We start from the raw sequence: 13,337 nt of genomic DNA, 5'->3' as shown, positions 1-13,337 counted from the left end.
CCACGGCTCAGGCACTCGACTCTGCTATTTATGATCATGTGCCATGTTTCCGCTCTCTCCCGCCCGCATGACGCTCCTCCCTCCGTGCTTAACCTCACCTCCTCTCTTTAACCTCCCCTCTCACTCGCCTTGTAATCTTAAATAGGTTTCACATGGAGTTGTGGTCAGGCCTTGTTTCTCTTGGCCGAGGCATGTCACTGTAGACACTTCCTCTCAGCCTTTTTGGAGGATGAAATGTTTTATTTCTGGTCGAGGCTTCAGGCTCTGCGCTCCACCACCCCCAACATTGTTTGATTTACGTATTATTTAATTTCCTCTCTGAAAATTGAATGCAACACATCCCTGTATTTTTTAATTTTACTTAAACTCTGGATGGCGGTAATATGCTGCTCTTTGGGCATATTTTAGGAGATAGATTCATGTAAAGCATAAAGTTTCCCAATAAAGCCAAAATAATCCCTGGCATTAATATTTGAACCTCAAGTTTTCTGCTTCTCTTTCACGTCTTCCTGTACCAATATAATTTTGGAAAGTGTTGTTTCAGGGCGATGCCTTGAACATTCACTTGATTAAAGAAATGATATCCGTTATTTCCTGTACTGCAAACACCACAGACTGAGATTATACCAAAAGATCTGATTATGGGATGTTTCTTCTTCTGTGGTTTTATAGTTTCTAATCTTAAAACTGTGTTTTAGGTGCAACTTCTGAGGGTTGAATAACTGAATTTTTTGCTAAGCACACATGTGTTTACTCAACACTTCCCAAGAATGCAAGTCTTTGCAAGCAGGCTGACGTGTGCATGTAGCGTGTGCATGCCGTGTGCGCTGTAGGGGGAGTATGTGTTTGTGTTTGTGCATGCATGCATGGTTGCGTAAAGATTTCCTTCAAAACTTGGATTAATAAACCAAATGCAATTGATTGCATGAGTGTTTGCACACATGCAGTTCTTTATATGTCAGCCAGGGCGTGTGCACCTTAGGTTATGTGTAAAGGACTTGTGGAGTGATGGAGGAGAGGTTTTTGGTGGGAGGCGGAGCAGAGGGGGAGTTGTCAGAGCTCGCTCCTGTAAATGTAACCGTTTGTGTGCGCAAGAAAGGGGCTGCGGGAGGAGTGGATGTGGCCCGCCGTAGACACAAGGGCGGATTGATAGTAAACACACACTCCAGGTCTAGTGGATCTGCAGCCAGCAGCCTGGCTAACAAGCCCTTCATTAAGGCCGTCTGATACACTCACTGAGCGCCTTTGTTGAAGTAGGAAGCGAAAAGTACGCCAGACAGATTTGACCTGAGAACGTTGGTATGTGCTGCCAACAGTCACAAGCTTTTCCCCCTCTCATTCCACCTTGAGAAGGATTTATTTTTGTCATGCTGAACAGGTTGCCCTCTAACTGGTGCAGCTTCTTTCCTCCTCCGAGTAAAATTTTGCAGGCAAAAATACATATTTGCAGTCTTCATGCAAACAATTCTAGAGTTTTACCTTGCAGAATGCAGTAAAAATGACTAAATCATAGAAGCACTGAAACACTAAGCACACCTTTGCTTCTTCAAAGTATTTAGTAGGGAAAGAAGAACCCAGGTGCTTCTGATCAAATGCACTTAGCTTATGAGAATTGCATCCTTCCACAGAGAGAAAGGCTGTTGATAGATGTTGACAAATTTAAGATTGCTGTCAAACTTTACATCAGATTCACCTTAAAGCTGCAAGATGATACTGGAACAGTAAAATTTGATCCAAATTACGCATTTATTTCTTAAGCATGGTAGGGAAGGAGTTTGCTGCAAAAACACAAAAATACATTAGAAGCTTGTTTCAGGTAAAGAGTTTCTCAATATTTATTTTAAAATGTATTACTGTAGTTCCATTGTGAGATTATTTCACTTATATTAAGATATTTTACCCTTTTTATGGAACAAGCATTATTTCACCAACATAAAATAATCATTGACCTAAAATAAGCTCCTATATCTTGCTGAAAAGTTACTTGTTTGTTAATTGTATCTTATTTCAAGTACACTTAGATGTTTGATTTGTTGCGTGATGATTTGAACTTGTTATGCAGCCACAATTTACAAAACAACCAGAACTCTTAATTAATCGTTGAGAAATAGAAAAATCAAAGGGTTGCAGTGGTCCAGTCAAAGCCCGATCCTCAACCTGATTGAAATGCTGTGGTAGATTCTCAACCTGCATAGAAGCTTCAAACCTTATGACCTCGTTTGAGATTGAGTGAATCATACAGTTGAATCATAGGGTATACATAGTTACTTAAACCCAGCTTTTCCTTTTTATTATCATTTAATAAGTAATGTGGGATCTTCTGTGTGCTTCAGGATATATTTTGGTGTTTTTAGAACCTGGCATTAGAGGATGGAAGAAGATGGTGTACAGTCTTTTCATTCAAACTCTTTTTTATTTCCTGCTGAATGTTTTGCTACTATTTTCTCTTATTTTAAACATTCTGGTTGAGAGTTGTCTTATCTTGCAACAACAGGACCTCCCATGCAGACCTCAACATGCTGCCATGTATCACTTGGTGCCTGCAGTGTCTTCTTTTCAGCTCGATATTGCTGTGTGTAGTGAAGCAGCATGATGTAGGGTGTAGCTGTGACTGTAGTCCAGTGACCAGCAGAGCATAAAGGCTGCTGTTGTATTCAGGGTTCTGGGTTGTGGCTCCCTATTGGCTGGAGCAGCAACAGCCTGCGGCACTGAGCGAAAATCAGCCCAGATTCATTTCATAACCCCATTAAAATGACTTCAGTGTCCAAACTCCAACATTCAGGCCAAAGTACAAGCTATAAATTAGATGATAATATAGAAAAGTTTCCAAAAACCATGCTGGGCACATTTATCATTAGTTAAACTTAAACTAATCAGCTATTGGGCCTCAATATCTGGCTGACTCTTTCACATTTGTGATGCAAGAAAAGTAACATCTGATCTACAGTTATATAGACCTAAATGAATATAAACTTTCATTAAATATTATAAATATTATTAAATTAGCCAGATTTGCGGTATTTAAAGAATTCCCACTGGGAAGTAGGGATCTGCCTTTGTAAAATCAAATCTTTTGTACTAAAATGTATCAGTTACTTTGCTGAACTTCATGTGTTTTTGCTGTTTTCTACCTCATGTTCGGAAGCCAATAATGAAGGAAACAACTTCCTGTTCTGCAGAAACATCTCCTTCTCTCCATCCATCCATCCATCCATGTTTATAATTTCCATCTTGAAATGTCTGGAGGGATTTCAGACGTTTCAAATAAATTCCAAGTAAAATTAAATACAAAAACTCAGAACTCTCTAAATTTCTATCTGAGTTTTTACGAATGTGTAGAAATTCTGTAAATACTTAGATTCACATCAGACATGAGAAAATAGTTTGACAAAGAAAGACTTTTGCTATAATCTCTTGCAAAAAATATATATATTTTAGTGAAAATGTTGAAGATATTTCTGTTTACAGTAAATTGGTAGAATCATGGCAGCATTAGGATATATAAGGTGTTACTTTGGTTTTTGCTGTCTCATCAAAATTTTCTCTTGGGCTTTAACTTCTATCCTCATCATGACTCAGCAGGTTTTACCTTCAAACTGAGAGGCTCTTGATTACTTTTTTTTGGGTTTGCTTTGCTTTATGACTGGCTGCGTGCCACCAGCAGGATCTTGGTGTTCGCCCACCGGAGAGCCGCCAGCGCAGTGCATCGCTTCAGCCCGCTCCATATATTTAAGTGATTGCTGACAGAATTTATGACAGGACTGAAAAATGAAGTCTGCATTGCAATAACATTAAAATAGAGAGTTCTGCAATTTATTTGGCCTGCCACAAGTCAGCAATCTTTGCCACCGACCACACACACATACACACACACACACACACACACACGCACACATACCATTTCTGTGCATTTGCAGTTTTCCCCCTTCCTCCAGTTTTCCGTCACAGGAGCATGGGGGGCCCATCTTTAGGGGTATCAAGGTAATGCTGGGCTTTTGCCTGAGTTCAGGAATGCCTTCACATCTACAAACAGCCCGGCTCTTTTGCTCGTCCTGTTTGCCTTTGTGGCTTGGTGTTTTTTAAGGTCCGTACGAGCAAACACTCAGCAGGAAACACTGAGTTGTTGATCGGCCTCGCAGAACAGGATGAATGTGAGGGCTTGTGTGTGTTTCTCACACACCGTTTGTGTATTTCAGATAACTTTTTATTAAACCTGATGGGGGTGGTACAAAACAGTCGAATGCGCTCCAACGCCACCGCGGCTTGCAGAAGCTTCTGCATAAATAAGAAATTGCAGTTTGATTGTGCGGCAGTGTTTGTCTGTTCCTGTTTGTGGATGTTGCCTGGAAACTTTGTGAACTCTCATTGTTCAACATGTGGCATCTCTCTCAGTCGCCACTCTGCATTTGTAAACAGGCGGCGGGGATGCATAGCCTCATTGTTTTGCATCATTATTACTGACAGGCCTAAATGACTTGAATGATGGGAAGCTCTTATACAAAATTAACCCGGCCCTGCGTGTTTACCCTGCCTGAATCGTGCAGCTCATTGGCTTGAAACAGAAGAAAGGGGGAAACAGGCCTCTCACATCCTGACATCTGCAAAGCACCTGTCCCGAGACGTGCATGCTGCGAGCATTCTTGAGCGCGATCAGACCTCCATCTCCTCCTGCTTTACTCTCCGGCTTTGGAAAAACGCCTTGATCATCATGTGCTTTAACAATTGACAGTGTTTTTTCCTGTGTCCTACATGTTCGTAGTCCGACTCTGGTAGGGGTATCTGAGTGTTTCACTCGAGGATCATTTTAGGATACTTATAAAAGAATTTTGTTCATCAACAACCACTAAACCAAAAGCTGTCACATCGCCTCTTTCTGCATAAGGAACAGATACATTCGTAGTCAAACTGAACTACTTATATCCATTGAATTTTTTAACATTTTGCCACAGTATTGCCAAAAACTTTATTGCATTTTATTTTAAATGTTGGGATTGACCAGCCCAAAACTGGTGCATAATTGTGAAGTTAGAAACAATTTTCAATGAGTTGATGCTTAATAGAAACACCGTTTGCTGCATGTTTTGCTGTGAGTCTTGGGGTTTTTGTCTGTACCACCTTTACACATCTGGATACTGATAATTATGTGAAAAACCTCATTCTCAGTCAGATTGGATGTATCTTGTTAAAAATCAGCTCATTCTTCTTCACTTTGATTCATAAAAAGGGTCTGGACCTTCAGCTATTCAGAAATAATTGCATCCTGCAGACGTGAACTGTTGAGGTTTTAAACTATTGGATTTGATTTTACCCAATTGATGATGTTGGCGGTGACGTATGTAATGCACTAGCTCCATCGTAAAGGAAGCTATGCTATAAAACTACCAGAACATTTTAGTGCAGTCCCCCACTGCAAAGAGAGAAGTGACTAGCCAAAGACATTGCTGTTAATGAGAGCTGCAGGCTTACCATGCAATAAAATCTCTTAAATATTCCTCTTGATCAAACTTGAATTGCTCAGTTTTCTAATTAGGGTCGCTATTGTAATTTTTTCAAAACCAGGTGGCAACGACACGTTTTTTTCTTTAATTCCATCTTTACATCTGATGATCAAAGCGATGTGTGCTTAAAGAATCAATCTAAACAGTATTGTTTATGTAGATCTGAATTAATACATAAAAAAAATAAATCATTGTATTTTATTTATATGAGCAAATTCAACTGGATGTTTTTGTTTGTTGCTCAGCCTTTTGTAGCTCCATGCCTGGTGTGAACCGCAGCTCTGTGTTGTGAAGTCGATCACGTGACGCGGTGAAGTTGACCGCTCAGCCTGACAGCTGAATGTCTGTGTCTGTTTCCTGTCCCAGATAACAGCAGTATGCAGAGAGGCTGCCCTCCTGGCCCTGCAGGAGGACATCAAAGCTGCGCACATCGAGGCCAGACACTTTGAAAGTGCCCTGAACACGGTGAAGCCTCGAATCCCCGACTCGCTCATCCAGTCGTACGTCAGCTATCAGCAGCAGCACAGCGGCTTCTGTTTCTTCTGACAACGTCACTCTGGACTCTTGAACACTGCAGTAGCACACATATTCACTTGCTTTCTATGTACTGAATTTTGATCCAAATGTATAGACACAAAATAAAACTGGATATTTTGTGACAGTCATGAAGCCTGAAATCCTGTTTTTGTGACAAGATTTTTGTGTAATTCTGTTTCATGTTTGATGAGAAAAATATTTCCAAAATTCCATGCTGTATAGTACTTTACAGTAACTTGCAAAAGTACTTCAGGGCTTTTTATTGTGATTTTACTTGATGGACAAAGTAGTAAGTAGCAGTGAAGTTAGAGGGAAAAAATGCATAGTTTTCAAAATGTTTCATGTAATCTGAAAAGTGTCACTTGCATTTGCATCTGTGTCACTTAAATTTTGTATCCCTAAAGAAAATGTCAACTGCCATCAACCTAAGCACAACATCCCCACAGTGAAACATGGTGATACCAGTATCACTCTTTTCTCCAGCAGGGTCAGGGCTGAGTTGATGGGAAGATTGATGAGGCAGATATAGGAGAATCCTGGGGGGGGAAACTGTCAGGGGGCTGTAAAAATAATCCTAGAGATCCAGCAGAATAACAAGGCTACAGCCAGAGCTACAGTGGTTTAGATCAGAGCATATACAGTACAAGTGTTAGAATGGCCCAGTCAAAATCCAGACTGAGATGCAATTGAGAATCTGTGGTGAGGCTTAAAAATGAATGTTACTGAATTGTTAATAAAAAATTGACAAACTTTTAGCCTCTAGATGTACAAAAGCTGCTACCATGCAAGTAAATAAAGTTTATTTATATCAGAGTCTAAAATCACAAAGTACTTCACAAAGACATACTGTACTGTAAGTGAAACAATGCAGTTCTCTAGTTTTAACATGGGGGTCTGAACACAAACGCATGTAACTCCTATTAGTAAAAAACATTTTTATTCCTTTCTTTTCACCACTTTATGTTGGTCTGTTACATGAAATCCACATAAAGTACATTCCTTAAAATAGCCAAAGTTTGATACCAAAGCATTCCCAATAAATGGAATAGAATATAAATATCCTGTAGTGACTCTGCTCAATAGTTTATATATACACACACACACACACACAGTGTGTATTTGTTTTTTGTTTGTTTGTTTGTTTTTTATTTAAGTGCTCACAGGCAGTTATTTAATGCATTTAATAAAATAATAACCTGCTTAAACTTCCTGGTGCGTTTCTGCTTCCTAAACTTTGCTTCGTGGAGCTGCAGATCAGAATCCACGGGGGAGAAAAACGGTCACGGCTGGTATATTCATCTCATCCATACATGGAAAACAGGCTAATTGATGTAATCGTGAGATTTCCGTCCGCACTTCCGACCACTAAGAGGGGATCCGGGCGGCCATCTGTCGCGGGATTTGCTGTATCACCAAGAGGTTGGATTTTTACATCCACTCATTACTGCGCCACAAACTCGCTTCACTCTCGACTTAAAGCCTATACGTCTTTTCGTGTTTTTTTTTTTTGTTTTTTTGTTTGCTTGTTTGTTTTGTTTTTTGTTGTTTTGTTTTATTCCCCAAGCCTTTGCTGACCCGAATTGGCGCCCGGGGTCATCCATCTATTGATTTTTCCATTTGAATGGGATAAATTGACTTTGTATTGAACTTCCTTTTCTCATGGATCCGGATGTAGCGCATCCGCGACACCAATCAAAGCAGACAGTCAGGAACAGAGGAGCGAAGGGAGGGGGCTGGTGGAGCAGAGAGGCGCAGGGGGGGAAGAGTCTTTCCCCCTGGCTGCAGGGCTGGCTTTTTCTTTTTTTTTTTTTTTTTCTTAAGGTGGTCTCAGACTAACCCGTTTCCACCTCATGCAAGAAAAAATAAATCAGCACATTAACGGAACTTCAGCATGATGCATAAAACTCACCGCCACGCATTTCATTTCCTCTGATGCCATGCATGAATACGCAATGGGAACATTCAGGGAGTTCAGGAGACATCCTGTTGATGTGTTCCTCCATAAATCTGTTTGGAAAGTCACGCAAATGAAGTCTGAGCTGTTTAAAGAGAACAGTGACCGTGAAAACTACAGCTGGGGGATTGAATGTGGATTTTCAATGTGAGACCTGGCAAAATGCAAAGTTTTTCTTAAAAAAAAAAAAAAAAAAAAAAAAAAGTCTGAAAAAGAAAATGCAGATTGCAGCTTTTGTGTATTTGGGTTGATGACATCACAAGAGGCAGTGATGGCTCAAGCTGACCCTCTTTCTTAGCCATTATTCTTATGTTTCTAAGAGATGGAGTATCCCAGTCACAGACAAAGAAGAGTAGACGTAACATTGTGCTTTCCTTCAAACATGAGTGTGTCCGCCATATTGTGAGAGGCAAATTTGACCTGGGAACCCACACAAGTCTGCTGGGAAGCAAAGTTTTCTGAATAAAAGAATCACTACAAAGTTTTGTTTAGCTACCCAAATAAGTGTTCATTTTGGTTCTAGTAATGGTATCTATTAAGATAAAAAAACAATATGCAAATCAAGACAACACAGGGCAACCAATATGAACCTCACTGACCTTAAAATGGACACTCAACTCACTCAACTCATCTCTATAAATACAACAGATTTCATTTGTAATCAGCTTCAGCTACTCTGTTGAAAAATATTTTATAGTAAACATTTTATATATCCCATCAACAGCAAATTTCCAGCCCATTTTCCACATAAATGGAACCTCATGTGTAAATAATGACTGATACTAGATAATTGTATCAGGAATTACAGCTAATCTTAATTACAATTTCAAACATCATAAATAAGATTTGTTTGATTTTAAAGTCCATTTAAATACAAATACCATAGTATTATGATGAAAATAAGTAAAAAAAGAAGGAAAAAATTGTTTTGAACCAGTATGTTTTTTCACAGTAGCTACATTACCAAAACCCCCTTTTAAAGTACACTACATTTTTTCCTTCCACACAATTTTCTATTAAAGTGCCTTGAATTAGTAGCGTCTGTGAGCGGACTATTTCTTTACCTGAAACATTGTTTCTGTAATCACTTTTGTAATATTTTCTTTTTTACATCTTGGTATTTTATTAGTTTGTAAGCAATTAACATGAAAATGAACAGAAATGAAAAAAATGTATGTAATGTAATGTAATGTATGTAATAGAACTATAAATTTAAAAAAATGGCAGAGCTGGTACAAAAGTTCTAAAAAAAAAATTAAATTATGAAGCAAATATTAGAATAAAGATGATATAAATAAACCACCCGGGGCGCTCATTGCATAACTATTAGTCATATTAACCTCATTCATGTCATTAATCATAACAATCGGAAAGTAGTTGTTTCTGCCGCTGCCTGGTCCTCCTCCTCCTCCTCCTCCTCCTCCTCCTCCTCTTCCTCAGCTCAGAATGGAAAACCCGTTCCACCTTAACTCAGCGCGCCCTCTCTCTCCATCGGCCGGCCTTCCACATCTGCCCAATGAATCAGGAGCGGATGCGGTGTATCCTTTTTCAGAGCCGTGAATGGCCAATGGGAGTTGGCTTGTGGAGCAAACACAGAGCGCTTCGTTCCCATTCATTCAGAGCAGAACAGGCCCACAGAGCTGGAGGGAGCGCACACAGGACGCAGCGTTTTGTTTTTCCTGCTCCTTCCTCCGCACCGCTGCGCAGATCGAACTAGAAATAAAGGCCAGATCGCAGTCGGTGCTCACAGCAGTGTTGGATATAAACTCGCATTCCACCTGGACGTGTTTTTGTTTTTTTTTCTCCTTCTCTGCAACTCTTCCAACGGGACTCCTTCAACTCGCATTTACAGCTCGGCCTCCACAAGTGCGTAGCAGCTCCCCACGGGTGACTTGTGTCTTTTCTTCATCAGAGCTCCGCCGTGGATCTATGCATGCGCACCCAGCGCTGAACTTTTTCTCCACGCAGACACCGAAAACAAAAGGAATAACGCAGTAAAAAGGGATACTTTCGAGCTTGGATTATCAAACTCAATGTTATGCGTTAGACCTCGCAGTCCGCGGTTGGACATTGACCTTTTCCTGTTGGATGGAGTTTTGCTAAATTGTTTGGTTGATGGATTCCACGTTATGGATGCTTGCATATAGGTAAGCGCTCTCCTGTCGGGTTTTTTGTGTAATTTATGTTGCGTTTTCGGTTATTTGTTGGTCTATTAAGGCGCAGGAAGCACGCTGGGCTCCGATCTGAACGTCCAGGCACAGTTGCGCATGAATGCTCGGACTTTCCGTGACATTTTCACGGTGTTTGGTTGATGGATCTCCATGCCCGTGTCGCTCCGTGACTGCACTGTAATAAACACCCCTCCCCCACCCACGGCGGTTGTTTTCATTCATAAGTTCCTCCGTGTCTCTGGAAGCGTCCTGATCTCTTGACTCCCGAGTGTTTTCCACGGGATCCCGTTTTTATCTCTCCTTTCTGCTCAGATTAACGCGCTTTGCGTCGATCATCCAAACGAGGTGCGCGAATTCACGCAGGAGAACAGACCAGGAAAGACTCTGTTTATTTGCCAAACAGCAAAAAATCGATCTTTTTAGTGTGTTGAGTTAAGCAGACAGAGAAAGGCTTCATGTGTTTTTGTGTCAGTCCTGCTGCCTTTCGGCCTCCTGCAGGTTGACGTTTGCTTCAGAACACCCTGAAGGCTAAAACTCAAATTCCTGCCCGTATTTATGGTGTAAACATGCACATCAGGGGAAGTATTTGCACTATAATAACTCCCAAAATCTACTTTGCCAAAACACATTTTAACCCTCCATCCCTCCCAAACAGAGTGAATTTGCCCTGACCTTATTTATTCCCAATGCTGTAGTTTTGCCCCCCATGTCTCTGAGCTTCTCCTCGGTGTTGTAATAGAATACTAAGTGAGGCAGCTCATTTAGTTCCCTTGGATCGTGTCCTCATTTCGTCGCTGCGCTGCATTTAAATGTTAACTAGTCATAGAAATGTAAATGAGGAGGGGAAGTGTTTGTAGGGCCTGTTGAAGTTTGGATCTGTGTGTGTTGGGAAGGAAAGTCTCAAAAAGTCTCGTTAATACTCAACTTTTCCTCCTCACTTCACCGGATCAGAAGTTAAGGAGTGTTTAAAAGAGAAATATGGACTTGACATAATTTAATCCTGTTTTTATGATGCAATTTGGTAATAATGATAATAAGATGACAGCGCTGTGTTTCGGTAACCAGAAAACTCCTTAGAAATGTGTTTTGCCCTTCTTCCATAAGGGCAGTGTGTGTTTTCTAGAGTGAGCTCAATCTGATCGCATCTCCTCTGTCCTTTGTCTCTCCCTGGTCCCTTTTCCGGATAGGTTTTCCAATGCATGTCCACGGTGAATGTCGGAAGTGGTGATCCCCCCAGATGGAGCTCCAAAGTCAACATGGCCCCGCCGGATCATTAGTGGTGATCCAGCAGCCTTCCCTCGACACCCGGCAGAGGTCGGATTACGAGCGGGAGCTCCAGCATGCCGCCATTCTCTCCCTGGAACAAATCAAGGCCATCCGCTCCAGCAATGAGTACACAGAGGGGCCCTCGGTGGCGCGGAGGCCCCCAGCGCCCCGTGTGGCCCCCAGGCCCCAGGATAAGCAAGAAAGGACCCATGAGGTCATCCTCGTCAATGTGAACAACAACTATGAGCGCCAGCCGTCGGGTCACCACCACCACGGTGGGGGTGGCGTGGTGGTGGTGGCCTCAGGGCCACAGTACGGAGGCCCCCGGGCCCCGGGACTCAGCCGCTCCACCAGCACAGGAAGTGCTGCCAGCTCGGGGAGCAACAGCAGCGCCTCCTCTGAGCAGGGACTCCTCACACGCTCCCCCCCAATGAGACCTGGCGTGGGCCTGCAGCACCACCACCGGGCAGAGCGGCCCATTCGGACTCAGCCCAAACCCAAACCCCTGCTACAGCCGCAGCAAGGACCTCACCTCCACCAGCCGCCCCCAGAGGCTCCGCTCAAGCCCCCGACCAAAGGGAAATCGGACTTTGGGGTCGCAGCGGCCGCCGCCGGCCACCAGTTTATCTGCGAGCGCTGTGGGAAGTGCAAGTGCAGCGACTGCACGGCCCCCAGGAGCCTGCCCTCATGTCTGGCCTGCAACGGCCAGTGCCTGTGCTCGGCGGAGAGCGCGCTGGAGCACGGCACGTGCATGTGCCTGGTCAAAGGCATCTTCTACCACTGCTCCAACGACGACGAGGGAGACTCATGCGCTGACCACCCCTGCTCGCTGTCGCGCTCCCACTGCTGCTCCCGCTTCCTGTGCATGGGATTAATGTCGGTACTCTTCCCCTGTCTGCTATGCTACCCACCTGTCAAGGGCTGTCTGAAGGCGTGCCAGGGCTGCTATGACCGGGTCAACAGGCCCGGCTGTCGCTGCAAGAACTCCAACACTGTGTATTGTAAACTGGAGAGCTGGGCCCCACAGAGCCAGGAGAAACCTTCCTGATCGCTTCCTGTGAGTGCGCGCAGGACGCTCCCGATGTGGATCATATGATGACAGTAAAAACAGTGACAGTCACAGATTAATGTTTATCAAGCACCTCCCACATGACTCCTCTCCTGGCTGCAGAACACGAAGGAGCTACAAAGGAGTAACGAAAACCACTCAACTATTTTTTATTTTTTTGCTTTTCTCTGGATCAGGACCATGTTTTTACAGACCAGTGTTTGCCTTAATTCTTTCTCTGTCTGTTCCCCAACTCCCTGAATAACACTATTTTTTTATTCTAATTAAAAATGAAAAAGTGCTTCTTCCGTTTGAGACTGGCAGTTTCTTCCGGCCTGTGCCTGTTGGGGGCTGCCTCCCACACAATCTGTGAAGGACGATCTGTTTTAGGGCGATTATGTAGCTGTTACCTGGTGTTCGTAGCAGACAGGTTTGTTGCTGCCACAGTAAAGCCGTGGCTCCTCTGCTTGTGTTGCATTAACAAAAGCACATCCATCTCATAGTATTCTCCACTTGGATATGTTTCTCCTTCCACCCATCTGGACTGTTCACACTCATTCTGTGGCATTTTCCCATGTTTCTTTTTTATTTGTGTAAATTGTATGCTCCGTAAGAGGAATTTTGGCTATTTTAAAAAAAAGAAAAGAAAAAAAATGTCTGTCAAACATTTTTTTTTTGTTGTAAAAAAATATTTATTATGTGAAGCTCTATTATTTTATGATATTTATTGCAAGAGACAGTCTTAAATTTACTCATGTCTGAATATAACAAAATATCAAAAATACTTACTGAAAATTAAAGGGTGGCACAAAAGAAAACTATGTTAACTTTAATGCAGAAAATATATTAATTAATGAAAAATA

At 42.3% G+C, this 13,337-nt stretch overlaps 2 protein-coding genes across 2 annotated transcripts in view; both read left to right on the top strand.

Moving 5' to 3' along the window:
* The window catches only part of afg2a (AFG2 AAA ATPase homolog A), a 110,417-nt gene extending 104,254 nt beyond the window's left edge, over window positions 1-6,163 (top strand). The window contains exon 16 of the mRNA XM_008421144.2: window positions 5,865-6,163. Within this exon, the coding sequence (XP_008419366.1) occupies window positions 5,865-6,044 (180 nt within the window). The 3' untranslated portion in view covers window positions 6,045-6,163. The remainder of the gene's footprint in view (window positions 1-5,864) is intronic.
* A 3,300-nt stretch (window positions 6,164-9,463) lies between these two features.
* Window positions 9,464-13,337, top strand: spry1 (sprouty homolog 1, antagonist of FGF signaling (Drosophila)). Its single transcript, XM_008421147.2, has 2 exons — window positions 9,464-10,136; window positions 11,348-13,337. Exon 2 carries the CDS (start codon window positions 11,398-11,400, stop codon window positions 12,472-12,474), a length of 1,077 nt encoding a protein of 358 aa, XP_008419369.1. The 5' UTR covers window positions 9,464-10,136; window positions 11,348-11,397; the 3' UTR covers window positions 12,475-13,337.

This window comes from Poecilia reticulata, linkage group LG10 (genome assembly GCF_000633615.1).
Source record: "Poecilia reticulata strain Guanapo linkage group LG10, Guppy_female_1.0+MT, whole genome shotgun sequence".
NCBI lineage: Eukaryota > Metazoa > Chordata > Actinopteri > Cyprinodontiformes > Poeciliidae > Poecilia > Poecilia reticulata.
The sequence above is the reverse complement of the archived record's forward strand: the minus strand, read 5'-3'. Positions and strand labels throughout refer to the sequence as shown.

Excerpts from the sequence above, each read along its gene's own strand:
- spry1 (XM_008421147.2), top strand. The coding sequence starts at position 11,398 with ATGGAGCTCCAAAGTCAACATGGCCCCGCCGGATCATTAGTGGTGATC.